The sequence below is a fragment of the Hemibagrus wyckioides genome, linkage group LG06 (assembly GCF_019097595.1).
Source record: "Hemibagrus wyckioides isolate EC202008001 linkage group LG06, SWU_Hwy_1.0, whole genome shotgun sequence".
NCBI classification, from domain to species: Eukaryota; Metazoa; Chordata; class Actinopteri; order Siluriformes; family Bagridae; genus Hemibagrus; species Hemibagrus wyckioides.
In genome coordinates, this window is record NC_080715.1 from 14,470,828 (window position 1) to 14,490,647 (window position 19,820).

The window sequence follows — 19,820 nt, forward strand, 5'->3', positions numbered from 1 at the left end:
ACAATGCTTCCTTGTTTAGTTGAGACCAAGTATGAGCTTGAGATCCCACTCATGCAGTTATTACATGTGTTTGTACCTGCCCACAGTTTTTGTGTTTAGCTTGTTTATAATTTAGCTTGGTCCAATTCCTAAAATATAAAAACTTGGTAGCCCCATTTAAATCACCATAACCTTCACCAGGTAGTTAATAAGGGTTACTGCCCATCCATGTCATTTTTTTTTGGCGCTTCATACTCGTATTCATATAACATGCAGCGTATCTATTTTTAGATAACACCGTACATCTGCATCTGTATTCATTTACATTATCTGTTCATTCAGCATAATGTATTTGCTGACATTCCTAACATTCTATAAATCTGTATGGACATGAGTGGAATGGCTAACTGCATGTGTGTGTGTACTATGCAGGATGTGGACAGTGGGCATGGACAGAGGAAGAGCAGCAGTAACTCCTATGGTTCTCCAGTTGAGGACACAGAGGACGTGTGGAAAAGGAGAACACCTGAGATCTCCACAAATAGTTGCTCTAACACTCACTGCATCTGAGTAAGTAAGAAAGCATTTCTCATGCTCTAGTTATCCGAGATCAAAGAAAATGAGTAAATGAAAAGTGGAAAAAATTGAAATAATGATAGCCACAGGTTGGAAAAAAAAAAAAAACTAAACTAAAAGCAACTAATAAGATTAACACAGCAGTCCTTTATTTTTATTTTTATTTCACATCATGTCAGGATTTAGTATAGAAAGTTATAAAAGCATGTTGTTATTTTATATAGCTGTTAAGGGCTGAAATATATTAGAAAACTGAAAACAATTTATGTATGTCTGTTTTACTGTCATATTTGATCAAACACAGAATGTTTTTTATGAAAGTCATGGAACCAATAGCTTTTTTTTTAATATTTAGCGATGCTGTAAAACTTACCAGAAGCAATCTGACCATCAGTCATCAATATTTATTTCAGTGTTTGAAAAGCTTAAATTAGATGAATTATTATAAGTAATAATAATAATGTACTAATTTAAATAATGATAAATGTGTAGTTTTTGTAGCTATTATAACTGAGGTAGTGTAACAGCATATTTCAGGTTAGTGTTAATAAAAGTCATAACTGAAACTATATCAAATATTGTAGGTTTTTAAAAACCTAAACATTTCAGGAACAAATAACAAATAAAACATTTTTTTTAAAAAAGTAGTGAAAATTATTCTTACTTTAATTTTGGAAAAATTTAACCCACTACCTAGGTTTTCCCTTATATAGTACACTAATAATTTAAAACTGAATACTGTTTATCCAGTACTAACTAAAGGTTATGTTGCAGGGATGTTTGGTGTCTCCTGTGATGTGTCCAATCCAGAAGACTTTACCTGCACAGGAACACTTCTATTTAACCACTTCTTTAGCTTTAACCTATATCCCAGTTTAGTGCCTTAATGAGCACTTTTTGAGCTCAGTGCCATTACACCTTGTCCTCACCCCCAATTCCTCTTTTCCATCCACTGTAAGGATACTCCAGCTCAGCGCACCTAAACCAAGAACATTACACGAGGACCACATCTCTGTAAATGTGTTTTCGCTTATTCGAATTCTCTGTGTTGGCAATTTTCTAATGCTTGATTGAATTTCTCTCCAGGAAGTAACATCTGTTGAGAAACACATGCCGTTTTGTGCAGAATGCATTTATCTTTTATTACAACAGAGCGCTGCTAGAAAAGATAAATTCACAACTTTCAGTTGCTTTCAGTACCTGTGAGCTTATTGTTTAATTAGCAGTTTATAGAAAATATCACACTCAGCTAAATCTGACAGTGGAAACAGGGATCATGACTATTTTCTTTCATTACATAATCAGTTTCACTGTACATTTAGAAACTCTAATTGCGCTCAGCTGTTTTCAGTGTTAAAACTGACATATGCTAGCAGGCCATTATTGGAATACCTGCTGGAAATGTCCATGCACTCTTTTACCTGTACTTTTGCTCACCTTTTCTGTCTGCAGAATGCCTTTGAGTGTGTGTAAAATCTTAGCAGTAGTTAATACAGAAGTTAATATAGACTCTAAGCACACACCTGATGCTCTTGAGGGAACAATTTCACTGGGTTTAAAACATTATTATGCACAGCATTTGCCATTTTTGAAAGCTTGACTATACTTTTTGCATTTATTATCGCATCTATCTCAAATGCCTTATATTAAAACCTTTCTTAATCCTCATGTTCCTATTGATTTGTGTGCATTCTGAACCTGATATTTTATACGAGTTTCATTAATTTTGAATATGTTCAGGTTTATGGAAGATGGGTTATGTTTGTGTGATTCCCTTTAACTTATTAGATGTAGTGTGTAGAGATTGTGACTATCAGTTCATGTGGAAAAGGTACTCGGATATGCCAGACTGGTGTTGCCTTATACTTGTGTGCATGTATACTGAATGCATACCTTGAGTGCAGCTAAACATTACTGGTGGACATGACATAGCTGTAAATTACATGTCATGATTACAATGAAGTAAGCAGTATGTAATGGCATGTACCTGCACACATATAATAATATATTACACATATGGGGGTTATGTGTAACAAACAGGTGTGAGGGCTGCAAAAAGGAAAAAAAAACTTTTTAACAAAGCTGAGCACAAAGAGAAACACTGGTTTGCTCATGCTTGTTTCAAAGACAGTTCTGCTGTAATATATTTTCAAACTGTGCATTAAAGAGTAATGCATAAACCTTTCATGACTGTGTTTTTTGTTGTCTTTCACAAAGAGTTTTGTATCTTTTTTACAAGCTTTCATAAGCAAGTAGCACAACATAGCATAGCATAAAATGCCCTTTTTTTTTCTTTTTCTTTTTTTTTTTGCATGGGCTTGTGAACACGTGTGTGTGTGCTTGTGTGTGTAAAATGATAGAATTAATAAAATATTAAGATATTAAGTACCTTAAATTGATAAAATAGCAGAATGTACAATATTTTTCAGTTCATACTGAACATAAATGAGCACTATAAATATAACACAAAAAACTATAAATATAAAAAACAATCATGAGGATGAATTGTTTTTAAAATGAATGACTGCAGGCATGCACTCAAAACTAAATGCATCTTAAGATGCTTACTCAGAACTGAAAAACAATGAAAGTTTTTACTGTTAAGCAACATATTTCTTGAACACTACAAATTGATGGAGTACTGATGGCGTTTATTCAGCAATGGAGTACCATAGTTCCTGTGGTACGCTTGTTATAAAGGTTAAAACATTAATGGAAAAAGTTAACACTGCAGTACTTAATACTTATTCAGTATTGTAGCCTAACACTTCATTGGATGCAGTACAAGTAAATGCAACACTGCATCCAAAACTTCATCTAAAACTTAAAACTTTTAAGTTTATTAGACCAGCAGTTCTCGGGTTTTAGCTCAGCGGTATTCTTAGACCATGACCTGTTTGTAGTGTAACAGTGTAAAAGAGTGAAAGGTTCTGTTTTGGATGGAGACTACTAAGCCATTTTGTAATTCACTCTGGAGTCGGTCGTCTTAAATGCTGAAAGTATCCCAGCTAAAAGGATTTTTTTTTGTTTTTGTTTTGTGGAAATAGCAAATCACTAATATTATGATATTCCTTACTGAGTTTTTACTGTTATCAGCCTGTTCAAACGATCACTTGAATTTAATGTTTTCAATCCAAATGTCAATAACTCCAAAACAAGTAAGCCTATAAAAACTGAGGACGTGAGGTGTTCTCTTGATGGAAAACTTATTATCGCATGCATTTAAATATGATCCTTCTAATAGTTGGATTAGCTATAAATGTTCATAAACTAGGCTTAAATCTGTATACGCAGGGGGTTGCCTGAGGTTATTTATTTATTTATTTATTTATTCATTCATTCATTCATTCACTTAAACGAGTCCTTGCTGCAAAAAGTTTGAGAATCTCTGTATTATTAGAGGATTACAAGAATTAATGCGAAGTTTTAGGCCCACATCCAGCCTTGGGGATTTGAGTACATTAGGCTTCATTTGACGCATGTGTGGAAGGCAGGCTACACAACTTTACTTAAACTGCACGTGAAGGTAACGTAAAGGTGTTTGCGGTGTCTTCACAGTATTTCCCACTGGTCTTTACCCATTTTTTTCCCCCACAGACACTTAAATACAGATCAGCATTTTCATATACAGCGCTTTATTTACAGCTGAACGTCACTGCGACGTGGCGTAGCGCGTGTGCATGACTAATAACAGGCGGCTCTTTAACCCAGCGGGAGCGCGTGAATAAAAAAAAAAGCGCGCTGCCGTGTACCGGGTAGCGATGGGAGCACGAGGGAAAGAAACCCGGCCGAAACCGAGCAGCAGGTACAGTAACTCCATCACACACACACACATATATATATATATATATATATATATATATATATATATATATATATATATATATATGCTCAGGTGTCATGCAGATCACGCGCGCATTTGTCATTGCGTGCTTGTTATATACACTCGATGTTTCTAAGCCTCTTTTTTCCCAACACAGCATTTTGGTAATGTAACCCAATCGCTTATGTAATGTGCTTCACGGTTGCTGTACATAACGAAAGATTAACGCTCCGCGCGCAGTATGCATGCGTCAGCAAAAAAGTGCGCGAGACACGTTTATTCCCGGCGTTAAAGGGAACGCCGGTTTTGAGTTTACATTTATCTTATTATTATTATTATTATTATTATTATTATTATTATTATTATTTTCCATGAGGTGTGATTTAAGGCAAGAAGCAGGTCTAACGAGCAGGTATGATTACACAACAGGTAGGCATTTATTACTGCTCTTCTTTCTTTTTGTCAGATCAGCAGACCTAGATTTTATTCAACATATCACTCCTTTTTTTTTTTCTCTCTCTCCATATGTCAAAGTGAGAAGAATGACATCACCACATTTTGTTCACACCTCTGCATTGTTTCTGGTGTTTGTTAGAAAAAAGAAAGAAAGAGAAAAAAACTCTTTCTTTGAGAGATTTACATGGACTTGGCCAGGATGGCTGATTTGGAACATAATTTCAAGAGAATTGTGACAAGACATGAATTACTGTTTGATATGACATATGCAAATGACTAGATTAAAAATTCTATATGTGGTCCAAATTATATGTTAAACTTATCTGGAGTGGAAATACTCTAAATCTACTGAAAATAAAGGTAGTAAACTACAATATTCCTTTTTCTAGGGTGGTACCGTTGAGAGTGCACATTTTGTAAATATTCGCATGGATGTTTAATATTTTAAAAATGATTAAACCTATATAATTGGACCCGGTGATTGCACCTGTAAAGCTCTACGCTGAATGAGCCACAACAAAAGAAATACAATATGGAGATGAGTGTAAAGCGGTATTCTGTTCAAAATGTGGTTAGTTTTAAGTGCATTTCCAACTCAACTAATTCCAACTCATACAGTAACTTATCTTTATTGCCTAACAATTATATGTGTTTTATTAGACTGGCTTTTGTGAATTGCAGGGTGATATAAAAATTGCATTTAGTCTTTAGAGTGCCATTAAGTTCAGCTTGGCTTACACACAGTCACATGCATCTTTACACTGCTTTTGGAGACAGAGGATAGGCATGTTTAGATAAAGTTCCAAGCAAAGTTTTCTCGCCTTGCTATGCATATGAAGGCGGGAATCTCTGTTGTATGTTGTGTTCTCACTGAGCCCTGCCTTTGCTGACTGTTCTGTTTGTCTGGGTGCTAGACAAGCAAAGTGTGTGTGTGTGTGTGTTTGCTTGCAAATGATTGCATGTTAAAGCCACATTACAGTTAAAATGGTGAATGTAGAGATTGTAGTGTTGCAAGTAGTGGGCTGTGTGTATGCGTGTGTGTGTGTGTTTGTGTGTGTGTGTGTGTGGCTGGGAGCATGCTTCAGGCTATAATTACCTGCTCTTTTGCATTACCTGCTTCATACCCCGAAATGAAAAGGCATGCAAGTCCTTCTGCAATCGGTTCCCTGCACGACATTTACCAACAACTGGTTCCACAGACTGCTAGTTTCTTTTATAGTAGTTACATTTTTAGAAGTATCACACAATAAGGACACTGACATGTAAAGGAGGGCATTTACCACTTGACCTTCACAGTTAGGAGTCATTGTTTGCTCTTTGTAAAGTGAAGCTATTTTAGCACATGTGGATTAATCATTTCAAAAGGAGGATTAGTGTATAAAGAAAGAAGCATGTTCTATAAGCTTCCTTTGGGCAGTTTTGCTTCATCAAGCAGAACTGATCCTCACATGGTTGCAAGAATTCAGTCAGCAATGGTCTACTTTAGACATACAGGATTGTGGTTAACCCAGTGGTTCCTAGTGATGGGCCTGCATTTTGCTTTCTCATCTTATCACCTACTGTAATATACCTAAATTAATATATAACTATACCTAGTTAATCGAAAGTAATAATTTATTAGGTGACATTAAAAGACCGGTGTCCTTTATGACCAGGATGGGACATCAGTGGGCCTAACTATAAAGTATGTTATGCACAATTTGTGGAGATGTTGGGTTGGAAATATTACAAACAGCAAAACTTTGTTTTGGATAGAGTTACACAATCATGTTTACTGTAAAAAAAAAAGAAAGAAAGAAACTAAAAAATAAAAAGCCTGTACGTGAGGATGTTTAGGAGAACAATTTTACTTTAAAAGAATTTGCCAACATATTCTCTTTTTCTTCTTACCTACTAAAAGACCTTCAACTTGAGCTTGCATTCTGTTCAGCTATAAGTCTCTCAGCAACACTACCGGAATTTAAGTTTGTAATTATTAGTACAAATCCTTGGTACAGCCTCCAGCTTTAAAAGCCTAATCTTCCCTGTTCAGACTTTCAGCGCCGCAGGTTTCTGTGGCATGCTTATGAATGACCTCATCGCAAAACTCCAATCTCCTGCAGAGAGACTCAGGGGAAATCAGAGCAAACCTAAACCACAGGATAAAGTATAGAGCATGTTTCTTGATTAATCATTAGTTAATGATTAGGAATCTGAGGCCATAAGTTTTTTTTTTCCTTATGTGCAGGCTCCACTATGTATCAGATACACACATGCATATACTGTTTTGGATTATCATATTACTAGCTGATCATAAAGATTGCGCTTTATCTAGACTATTTTTTGGCATGTAATGCTGAATTATTATATTTGGTGCAGATGTCTTGACAAGAGTATAGCTTTTGTAGTAACTCTAACAGATACCACACGCTTTTTTTTTTTTGTCAAAAAAATTAAACATTAAAAAATAATAAAATTAATAGAGTGAAGAGAATAAAACTATTATCATAAATGGAAGAAATGCTTTTGTGGACATAAGTCAGAACTTTTTGCTCAATACATTTATTCTTTCTCTGATTTTATTTACCTGTGATACTTGTTTTGTTTAAAGGTGAATGTCTGTAAATTTTTGCTAGATGATATCACTTGATCGAATAAGAATGGACGTTACGCAAGCCCTCTAATCAGCTGCAATATTATTGTTCATGCAGTTCATAGAAAGGAAATCTGTAATAATTATCATCAGTGTTTCTGAGTATACAGTGATATTACTGTAATGAAGATGAATTGTATCGTGCTTCATCATGAAAGAATCTATTCAATTACATTAACACTTCAGCAAATAAAGATTTTGGTCTTTTTTTTTTTTTAAAACTTACTGAGTAGAAGAGAACAGCATGAAGAGAACACAGGGGGTTTCTATTATTAAAGCAGCAACATGGTGCTCTTTAAATCCCAAACTTCTACAGCTTCAATACCTTCTGGAGAATACTTACAGCCCCTGGGCAACAGACTAGCAAACATCTAAATGTTATTATTAGGAAGACATTCGTCAGCAGTCTATTTTATAAATAGAATTGTACTGATTGATAAGTATACCTTTAAGTAATATCTACATTTATAATAGTAAATGGAGCTTCGGGATTCGAATAGGGATTGGTGCAGTCAGTGATCTGATCTAAGACAGTTTAATGTAATTAATGACAATTTAATGCAACTTATCCCATTTCTGACTGAATGCTTTAAGCAGTTGTGGCTCAAATGTTAAGGCTCTGGGTTACTGCTCTGAAGGTGGAGGGCTCAATCCCCTCTTTTCTCAAGGGCTGCTGTATCCCAACTCCCTAACAAGCTGGACTATGAAAAAAAAATCACTGTGATGTGTCTATGACAATTAAAGGCTTCATCTTCTACATGATTTAAATACGTAGCTAAATGCCAAACTATAGATTTATTACACTGTAGGTGAGCGTTTGGTACTACATTTAATCATTTCAAGATACAAACAGATGGCTTTTTAAGTATTTTTCATTCCAGCCCTCAAGATCCCAAATAATTTGCAGGTGTTGGATAAAATGTTTGCTGAAAAAGTGGGTTTTGTTTCCATGTGCCATTTGTTCTTTTGTTCTTTATAGCTGTACCTAATTCAGATCTCTATGACTTCCAGAAGTGTCCAAATGAAACTGAATGTAGCCACATAACACAATATTGAAACACAATACTGATATCTTAATATCTTATATCAAACTATTAAAAAATTCTTCTTAAATGTTAATACTATATATATATATATATATATATATATATAGTATACCTGCATAACAGAATATGACAGTATGTAAGTCTTTTGGTCTTATTAATATTATTAATAAGGTTTGTGTGTTTGTTGTTGTTGTTTGTGTATTAATTGGATTTGTGTATTTGTTGTTGTTCTGTTAACTTATATACATCTACATGGAGGCATGTACATGGTAAAATACTGCACTATAATGCGTTCTATTCTAGTCACTCCAAGATGTTTTGAAGAGAATGCCATTTTTACTTGAGTTGCTTAACACATTAACAGAGAAAGTCACAGACACATGCATATACGGTACATTTTGGCATCTACAAAAAATACCAGTAATTGACAAAACGAAATCTGACAAACTTTTTTCAAACACTATAACACCTGCTTATTATATGTTCAATATTAAAGCTGTTTCATCAGTCACCATAAACATTTTATACGTTTTTGGCTGACTTTGTATGTTGATATGACTATTTTATTGCTAAATAAAACTGGTGTTACTCCCAGCCAGTGACGTACTTCGATATCTGTTGTGCGTGTTGCCTCCTTAACTGAGATACAGTACAGTAAAAGTGAGGGAAGAGAAAATATCTGGAATATAATGTCTGGATTCAAAGCCGAACGCACAAAACTAGTTTTCAATCACAAGTAAGACCTTAGTAAGACATTTTAAGGGTGAAGTGAATGTGCAGCACTCCTGAGTTATTACATGTTTTTGTTAGTCTTCAGTGTCCTTATGCATCCTTACAATTCATTGAAGGTATTCATTACATATGTTATTAGATGATTTAAGATCAGTCCAAATATTGACCAGCTGCATTAGCATGAATACATGTGTGAGCTTGTGGGAAAATCTGAATCTCTTTAGAAAAATGTGATTTATATATATATATATATATAAAACAATGATCGATGGCTCAATCCATGGAACTTTAATATGCACTAACTTTGATTAAAATACTGAACTTATATATATGTATCCCTGTTTATCACCCAAAACTCAACTTAGGCCCATCTGGTCTCAGTCCTGTCCATTAGTCAGTATATGCTCAGTGTATAAAGGTGTGTGTCAGTGTTATTGCTGTCATGTAGCCAGTGTGATGATGGCTCCTGATTTGGCTGTGCTCTCCTGCTAATGTAATTAGAAAGCATTTGCATGGACTGATTACAGAAGAATGTGACTCGGATGAGTGTTATTTTTGGAGTCAACTTGGCTACTTGGCCTTAGTGTCCTTGTCTTAGACATGGTTGGGTATACACACACACACACACACACACACACACAGACCCTGCTGAAGAGTTACTTAACCTCAGTATGTGCTGCTCTGTATTTAACTATGTGTTTTCCATTTCTGCTTTTACACTACTGGCTGATTATCTCTGTTGATGTTGATGTTGGATCTCTAACACGAATGAAATTATATAGTTGAGTTTTCAAAATAATGTTTAGCTTAGCATTAATATGAGAAATGTAATTCTGCATATCATTTTTAGGCCTTTTGTGGTTAGGCCTGATCTGAGCTGCTGTCCCCTAGTGGACTCCTGATTGCTGTCTGGAGATTTAGAAAAAAAAAAAAAAAACTTTTAAAGTCAACAATTCCAGCCTCACATTCCTTACTCTTGTAACTAAATATCTACAATACTGCACCTTTGCCACATTTGCTATTACTTCAGTCATAGTTAATAAATAATTCATAGTTATTCAGTAGTTATTCAAATATTAAGTAGTTACTAAATAATATGTTTTAAAAAGAATAAATAAATCATGATCTGGGACTTTGAAGGGTTAAAACTGCCTTCTGTGTCTACAGTAACTGCGTCAAACTATACTGGTACCAGGCTGTTGTCTTTTCAGCTGATAACATATCTCTTGCTGTCATATTATATTAGCTGTCATTATATGGAACTCTGTCTCTCTCTCTCTCTCTCTCTCTCTCTCTAGCTCTCTCGCTCTCTCTCTGTCTCTCATACACACACATACACACTGCTTTCAGGACTTCTGATGCAGCTGATCCTGAAGCTGTCTCTGTGGTAATGGAATAGAGGAATAGAGAAGAGGAGGGGGTGGGGGGGCAAAGCGCGAAGTCCGTGACAAAGGAACAGTAGGTTTTACTGTCTGGCTGACCTCCAGGGCTCATTATTGCACTAAGTTGCATACCAACAACGGAGAAACCTTTTTGTAAGAACAAGCTCCCTGAGCAGGTCTCCTTCCCAGGTACAAAAAATATGAACTAAAAAGCAGAAATGCAAAATAAAAATTGCTTAAAAGTAAGAAGGATGAAGAGAGAGGGAAGAAAAATTTAGATGAGTAGTTAGGCTCTTTGAAGCAGGACTAAGTGGAAGGAATGAAGCAGTGGAGGGGATTTTAAGCTGGGAGGCAGTGTGCGAGTGTGAGCAGTGTTCGCTCGCGAGTCATCGAGTTAAAAATAACTTTATTGTGGTAGATCATGTTTTGGTAGGAGGGACCTGCTTTCCATGCTAGGACAGCCCGTTGGGCAAGGGAGCAGTATGCATGTGTGTGCGAGTGTGTGTTTGTGCGTGCGGGTGTGTGCACGCTGACAGAAGAGGAGTGAGTGCTGTGCTCTGCTCGACACACACATCCACACACCCCTTTGTGCTGTTCCCTACTACTCTGACGCTGTGTGTCCTGTGCTTTAGATGATGCGGTGGATATAAACCTGGGCTCCATGAGTGCTATGAGTGACTCTCTGGATGAGCTAGACACTCCACGCAGTCTCGGCGAGAAAGCGGCCATATTTCGAGAAGAGAAGGGCAATGTGAGTACGCTCAGTGGCGGCGATCATGCCCTAATCACGCTGCACTCGCCCTACCAGCCGCCCGGTGCCGTGCACAACAGGACTGCCGCCGCAGCAGCAGCTCTCTGCAGAGGGAATAGGTAGGACTGCTTTCCACCTCCCTCCTACAGGCTTCTGTTCTCGTACCTCTAATCATGTCTCTCAAGTAATGGGCTCTGTTTGACTTACTATTGATTACGATGTTTAAACAAGTACTGCCCTGTGGAGACGAGTGTGAGACAAGTGTGGATCTATAAGTGTGCCTGAAAGTATACATAAGTGTATGTGCGCAAATAAGCAACCCTTATTTGCACACTGTTTCCCATTTTTTTGTACAGATGTGTGTCTATCTGTCTGTGTAACTCACTTTTCAGCGGTTAATCTTTAACATATGTAATCGGTAAGAACGTCCCAACGAGACACAGAGCAGCCTTTGTGCTCTCGCACAAGTTTGGCTGAAAAGTGCAGTAGACTTTGTCCCTGTAAACATCGTCCCAACGTTCGGGCTGCACTTCAAAACCGGACAGCGAACTGGACTCAAATCAAGCACCTGCTACTTTCCAGGCTGTGCTCAGTAACTCAGTAAGCATGGTGTTAACAGAGAGCTTATGATACGCTGAGAGATGGCTTGAAATGGGAATGCAAGGCCCTGCATAGAAGTGTGTTTAAATTTCGATTTTGTTGCCTCATCTGATGCCATTTTTTTCACGTAGACACATCGCTTTTTGTTTGCTTTGTCTGGACATTACAGGATTATACGGTTATGCAGACGTACTCTGCTTGTTTGTGGCATAAACAGCAATCAAAACAACCAAAATGGCCGACATGCTTCCTCATATCAGACACACCCCAGCGAGACACATGCCAGGATTCCACACAAACACACAGTTTTACAGTATTGCTGCTCTTACACGCTGACATACATAAAACTTTCTTAAATGTAATAGCTAAGAAATAGCTTTGTGTTTAGCAGTACACTGTTGCAGACCAGAGCTGAGTTGTCCCCCCGTTAGTGCACTTTTTCTGCCCTCTTTCTCTCGCTATTTCTTTCTCCTTCACCCTCTGGGATATTTGCATTGTATTATGAAATTTCTGTATTTTAGACCGCGCACACACTTTAACTGTTTGATTTGGACCACTGCATTCATTTCATTCATCAGCACCATTAACATTTTGCTTGAGGTTTATCGACAATGTGCGGCCCGTTATTAAGGATGAGCTCACCACTCCAGCCTGCTGCTCTCCAGGCTGCATGGGAAATTAGATGTCTCAGGTAGACACGGTGATGTCATCCCTGGCTTAAGAGAGTGTGTCTCCAGGGAGACGGCGTTTCACTCGGCTGGCCCACCATCAAAATGACCTCACCTCTGCCTCCTGCCCTGCAGAATAGTCTCTCCTCATAACAGCAGCTCTGTGACTGCATTAGGAAAACCAAACCGACTCAAGATAATTTCTTTTTAATACTTCAGATGCTATGATGCTTATTGTGCAATAGTGCTTGGAAAATTTGTTTAATTTTCTTTCTTTCTCTTTTGCTAGGAAATGTCGACAGGGGGAGGAGATGCAGATGAATATGGTCCAAAACTCCTTCCCAGACCTGTTTCCCTCCGAGTGTCTGTTACCCTGGACCAAAAACAGTGCAACTCAGGTAAAAAAAAAAAAAAAAAAAAAAAAAAAAATCCTCTAGATTAAATTCATCTATACACATAAGGTACACATTTCATAGTTGCAGTTGTTAAATATTGATTTAATGCCTAAAATGTTATGGCTGAAATGATCAGTTTGACCTTATTAAAACAAACTTTATTACTTTATTTATTTTAAGTTGGCAGAAATTAATGGTAGCTAATTGGCCAACATTACTTAAGTTTACCCAGTGGCTTAGGTTTCATTTAAAGGGTGGACACACTGCTCATAGCATCTAACCCATCATATGATTAACTTTTTCATGTAAACATTATGTATGTGTAGGGCCAGTTCCAGCATAGTTCACAATTAAACTATGAATGGACTTTTCAGAAAAAAAAAATCTACATCAGCTGTGTATATATGAGCACATATATAGTGTTTATATAGTCTAATATCTATGCTTCTCAAACTGGGTTCTGGGGCCTTCTAAAAGCCAGTGAAACATAGTCATAGCATTCTGTTTTACAAATCTCCTTTAGGTATACAATATGGCCAAAATATGTGGACACCTGAACATCGCACTCATACATGAACCTTCTCACAACTTTTTCTAAGGGGCAGTGGTGGCTCAAGTGGTTAAGGCTCTGGGTTGTTGCCCGGAAGATCGGGGATTCAAGCCCCAGCACTACCAAGCTGCCACTGTTGGGCCCTTGAGCAAGGCCCTTAACCCTTTCTGCTCCAGGGGTGCTGTATCATGGCTGACCCTGCACTCTGACCCCAACCTCAAAGGCTGGGATATGTGATGAAAGGTTTTCACTGTGCTGTAATGTATATGTGACAAATAAAGGCTATTTCTATTTCTATTAAGCATGGTTAGGAATGTCTTTATATGATGTTATACTTCACTGGAACAAAGAGGCCTAAACCTCTTCCAGCATGACAGTGCCCCTGTGCACAAAGCAATCCCCACAAAACCATTTTTTTTAGATTGCTTTTGAAGAACTCATGTGGCCTGAACAGAGTCCTGACCTCAACCCCACCTAACAGCTTTGGGATGAATTAGAAGGCCATCTGTGAGCCAGTCCTCCTCACTTGACATCAATGCCTGATCTCATTAATGCTCTAGTGGCTGAATGGGCAGATCCATACAGCCACGTTCCAAAATCTGCTGGAAGCTTTCCCATTAGAGTGGAGGTTATTATAACAGGAAAGGAAGACTAGATGGAGGACTAAATAGAGTATCACTGTACACATTTAAACAGCATAACAAAGATTTAGTTACAGTTAAAGGCACCCCTGGCTGTAAAAAGTTTGAGAACCCTTGTTCTTTGTCATATAGTCTATCACTTCTCTTATCACTATTCACAATTATATCTTGGCAGCTTGGCATTGTTGGGAACTGTAATTCATTATATTAAACAGAACACCAGCTTCAGTGTTCAAATTGTTACCGCATCCACGTCACTCTTTTAGACTCTTGTAGTCATTTAATACAGTGTTAGATATTTAGCCAGCAACTGAGAGATGCAGGTATCAGAATTGTAAATTGGTGAGTTGGTGACAATTGTATAAACATTTGGCATCCTTTTGGTTCTTTTCACTCTCCTCCTGATCCCATACATTGATTTGCATAATTTCATAGCCAGAAGTGTTGAACTTTATTTTTAACTTGCGTTACTGAGACATTGCTTGATCCGTTTTATAGCGTGGGAGTGAGGATGTTTGGATTCAGATCAGACCAGATCAAAACACACTTTTCCAGAAGACATTACAATTCCTTACAGTGTAAAGAGAATAACTGCTCAATATGGAAACCACATAGGCTACAAACACTGTATTCCATTTGGAACAGATCACAGTCAGCAAAGAAGACATCCAAGTTATTCACTCGTTGTTTTCACTCTATGTTTCTGCTAAGGTTCTGGGCATAGTATAGGCTAGCACGAGCTGAGAACTGATTTTAGTTCTGTCACAAATGGTGACCCATACCTTATGGTCCTCCTCCTAGTCCAGTCTTTTGTAGTCAAAGGGAAAATGTGTTGTGTGTAAAACCTCCAGGTGCCTTTTAAACACTGAAACAGCATATGTTTACTGATATATACAGTACATATTTCCAAGGGCGTTTTAACAGTTTCAGTCACTGTCATGAGTAAATATTGCTATTCATTTTAAGCACAGACTATATGAAGTATATAGGTTGCAGCATTAGTATTTCATTTGGAACTCAACCCAAGCCTATAGCTTGTAGTGATTCGTGACTGACAGTGTCTTATATTCTCATGTGTACATATTTTACCCAAGTATTAACCTTGGTACCCAATAGGGAAATTAGGCTGCTTGTTCTGCCACAGTAGAGGTGGCCGACAGTAAATTTCACACCTGTTACATGCACAAGAATAAACAAGCCATTACGAAAGCTAGAGGTGCCTATAAGTTTGAACTGCAGTAGTTTCAAAATATTGATTGTTCAATATTTGTTCCAAGTTTTTATAACCAACAGCTAACAAAAACATATATAAAAGTTAAATGTACCATTACATGCTGAGGATTCTTAAGTGAAGGGGAAAATTCACTCCCCTGCAAATGCTCAGTGAGTTTGGTCAGAAATTTTGAACATGGACGAAATTAAATGTGCAGCATTAGCCAGTAATATAAAACTTGTGTTGCAGAAAAGGCTTAGTGGCAAAATTGTTAGTAATCTGGCTATCCTGAATTTAAGAAACTTCCTCCCCCTCTATAGCACACACACACACACACACACTCCACAAGCAGCCATGGTAGGCTGGCAGTAAAAAGTAAACATGGTCAGTATGTCAACTTATCTCTCCGCTATTTACACTGTTTTAATGCCATGGCAACCATTTTTATTGTATTAAATTTTGTTTGCTATGTTATGCAAGCTGATGAGAGCTTGCATGCATCACATATACTGTCCTGATGAACTAAATCTACATCCAATCTCTATATTTACATGGCCTCTGTGAAATTGAAATAAAGAAAAGGTGACCAGTATTTTATTTTTTCTGATAGTCCTGTAGGCATTGTCAATCTCTAGTTGTGCCCCAAATGATGTACTATACTCTATACACTTACACTATGTACTCTACCATGTAATTTAGAAGAGATAATGAAAGATAATGTTCATTATCTTCTCAAATGAAGCATGGTTTGTTTTCATTATTAGTATAATAATTTAGTATAACCAGTTTACCACTAAATGAGCTTAAATACAGTGGAATACAGTGAATTTTTCAGGTCTTGTCCACCTGAGAGCTACATAAGCATAGCTGCAACCGTTGAATGCATGTCAAATATTCCACACTTTGTTTTTTCATTTGAATAAGTACATCATCGAGGTACTTGAAGTGCACTTCTTCTTGTTGGAATTTTCAGTGAACACACTACTCACACTATTTATACTACAAAATGTCATAGAATAATTCATAATTATGCAGTTTGGGATCCACCTTTTTTTTACTTAGCTGTAGGGTTTTGAAAATGCTGACCCAGGCTTTCATATGTTTGTACAAGTGTCAGAAAGAAATGAGAAAAAGCAGCATCAGATGCTTGTTAACATCCTATATAGCATCCTAATTATGGATATACAATTAAACTCCATTTAGTCCTTATTACAATTTTCATTAAATTCAACAAATTTGATCTGTGAGATTGGTATCGTGAGTTTGTTATTTCTATGTTTTAATTGTCTGATCAGTCTCTGATAATGCTGAGAGTTCTATGCTCTTTGATTCCCCATCACAGGCAATTTGATTAAGCTACAAAAACAAACACACAAACAAAACCATGAAAGCTTAGTAGATAATGTTGTAGGGTTGTTATGCTCCCTTAATTTTGTCTTTAATATTGATACCAAGTAGTGTGTAACCATGTGCTATACTGTACCAGTAGAATTATATGGCAAAATAAAATGAAGAATATAAATGAAATGAAAATAAATAAAACAAAATAATTTAGCAGCCAGTGACAGGAGAAGATATGGTTCAGCTGAAATTAATGATCCAGGCATGGAGACCATCTAACACAGTGGCCAGCATTTCTCAGCAGAGCCCTTCTTATAACCTCATGGCCAGAAATCCTTCTCAGCACTTATCAGATGAGCATGCTATGGATGCTGTGTTTTTATATGCATCTGAGTGGCTCCTCTAGGCTGATAATGACTAACGAGATAGGTTGCCATGTTCAGTTCCTCCAGTCTCAGCAGCCTCTGGGCAGGGATCTGTTCATGCAAATTTACAATCTGTGAGAGCCTCCTGAAGATAGTCATGGCACAGCATCAAATGCACTCTTCCATATGGTGCTTGTGATTGCAGAATTTGCAATGCCACTCTTATAGTACTGGAGCAGTTTCTCCAATCTATAGATGATGGATACTCTGTTAGGGTTAATACCCGACTTATGCTGATAGGGAACCTGGTCCAGAACAAAGGCCTGTCAAAGCAGGCCCTTATAGGAGTAGGTGAAGGTTTCATGAAGACAACATGGCCAAATGATGTCTGTCTGGTACAATCTTTAGGCACTGGGCACACCTCAGATTTTTTCTAGTCCCTTATCAGTCTGCAAAAAGGGTCCCAAATAGAGACTCCCCCTGACCAGCACACTTATACACATCCTTGAATCCCCCTTACCCCTCAGTGATTCCACTCAGTGCAGGATTTACTAGAGAGTCCTACTGGTAGCCCCAAGATGGTCAGCAAGACCTTAATCAGAAGATTTTGACAGCTTCCTGCACATCAGATATCCTGTGCTCGATGTATGGTGAGATTTGGCAGCCTTAGTCTGTGTCCACGGATCTGGTCCCTTGGGCTAAATCACCCAGTGAAGACTGTAAACTAGCAGTTTCAGGAATCACATGAATTCAAGAGCACATAGAGCACAGGCCTTCAGTAGAGATTGTTATGTGAAAGGTGTTCAACTTATTGTCCCTTTGAATGGTCAGATTCTTAATATTTTAACATTGTACCACAAATCTTTCAGCCTTCATAGTATATGTTGTCTCTCTATGGCATGGTATTGCCTTTCGAAAGGAGCAAGGTCCTTTCTTAATCCATGGTCACCTAGGAGCCCTGCAAGGGACATATACTTTGTGCAGAAGTCCCTTAAAGATACTCCTTATGAGCATTCTATGTAAAGGCAGCACCGGGTGGCGGACATCATCACCTTGGCCTTTAGACAGGCTGGACTGTGACATGCCACTCTACATGAACTGTCTCCTCAACACAAGCTTTATTTAGAGGCGTCCCACTTAAGAAGTCTGTGCTGCTGCTACCTGGGTGTCACCATGCACTTTCTCCAGATTGTACAGGGTTAAGTTTGGCTCTCCCACTGTAGTAAATGTGGTCGTTGTCTCTGAGCAACTTTTTTAGGGCTGTGTTATGCTAAGTCATTTTCCTCATGACATTCATGGCAGATATTATCCAGGTGTTACACACCATCCCAGTTAGAAGAAGTGAAATATAATGCTAGTTAATGACCCCCATATAACCACCAGGGTGTCTTGTCGTTTGGAATGAGAAAGTTCAAGGGAAGGATTGCTATCTGATGGAGTTATTTTGGGTGAATACCTCATCTCTAATGACCTTCTTGGAAAATCTTAGTAGAAGAAGTTGTTTAGGTTTACCTGAAAAACGTCTTGGGTTAATATCCTGGGTTAATAGAATTACAGTTACATAATGTTTATATACAGTTGTAAAAATGCCGTTACTGGACTCTTACTCTTCACTCCTTGCAGTTTTTCATAACATGTGAATGTAACAAAGATATTACTTGAAATACTCCTGTTACATGCATCATTTTTTGTTTAAAATTTATCATTTGATCCTTCATCCATGAATAGACTGCATTTGGAATTCATTTACTATGCTTGAATTGCCCCAAATGATAAATATGGCCAATATGGCACATATGTTAAACATATTGTGGCTTTGTGTATGCAGTCAGGAGGTGAACTGAGTTAATAAATGGCTAAGTGAGTGTCTGAATTAGTGGATTAAAGAAAGACAGGTGAAATGGAAAGTTCCTTGAGTGCTATTTTGAGTGATCTGTTGAGTGAAACAGTTTGAGAGACTGACCCAGGCTCTTGCTCATGCAGACATGATGACCATGTGGCTGTATAATTACCATCAGTTGTGTGTAGGGGTGTGTGATGTAGAGAAAGGCCAGATCAGCAGGCATTGTACAGTGTGTGTTTGTGTGTGTGTGTGTGTGTGTAAGAGATAGTAAGGAGACTTGGCAGACTGTGGTTCTCTCTCTCTCTCTATCTCTCTCTCTCTCTCTCTCTCTGTCTCTTTCTGTGTGTGTGAGTGTGTGTGTATGTGTGTGTGTGTGTCAGAAAGGCCAGCTTGGACTTGTGCTAAAGGCTGAAATTGGAGCAGCACGCAGCAGAGTGGTGGAGCTTGGGGCAGTATTAGAGTTGGCTGTGCCCAGTCTCTTAATGAATCTCTTTCAAGCGTTTCTTTTTACTCGGCAAAACTCTTTCTACCCCCATAGTTAGTAATTATGCGGTTTAATACAAGCACACACATAGGCTTAATGTTTACTGAAATGTTTTCAGTTAAATGATAAGGGCCACAGTGGGGGTGGGGTGTTGAAAGTATGAATAGAATGAAACACTTGTTTGAACGCTGAGAAACCAATTCACAACATACGTTCCGCTATAAACAGACTTTTCATATACAGCATTCTGCTATCATTCAAATCAGCATCAAATTAATCATATACGTAAATAATTTCTAAACCCATATCTAAAATCCAAAACATTTCACTCTTCCTCCAAATT

The 19,820-nt window shown here is 37.6% G+C and overlaps 2 protein-coding genes across 11 annotated transcripts in view; both read left to right on the forward strand.

Moving 5' to 3' along the window:
• Positions 1-2,740, forward strand: part of cobll1b (cordon-bleu WH2 repeat protein-like 1b) — a 39,083-nt gene extending 36,343 nt beyond the window's left edge. For all 6 annotated transcript variants that reach the window (XM_058392375.1, XM_058392374.1, XM_058392376.1 and 3 more), the window contains 2 exons: positions 412-549; positions 1,330-2,740. In XM_058392375.1, coding sequence (XP_058248358.1) covers positions 412-549 — 138 coding nt within the window. In that variant the 3' untranslated portion in view covers positions 1,330-2,740. The remainder of the gene's footprint in view (positions 1-411; positions 550-1,329) is intronic.
• A 1,541-nt stretch (positions 2,741-4,281) lies between these two features.
• The window catches only part of grb14 (growth factor receptor-bound protein 14), a 50,061-nt gene continuing 34,522 nt past the window's right edge, over positions 4,282-19,820 (forward strand). The window contains exons 1-3 of one of the 5 annotated variants that reach the window (XM_058392717.1): positions 4,282-4,360; positions 11,259-11,496; positions 12,935-13,043. In XM_058392717.1, coding sequence (XP_058248700.1) covers positions 11,288-11,496; positions 12,935-13,043 — 318 coding nt within the window. In that variant the 5' untranslated portion in view covers positions 4,282-4,360; positions 11,259-11,287. Of the gene's footprint in view, positions 4,361-11,077; positions 11,497-12,934; positions 13,044-19,820 lie in introns of those variants that run through there. The other 4 variants (XM_058392718.1, XM_058392720.1, XM_058392719.1 and 1 more) reach the window with 4 other exon arrangements.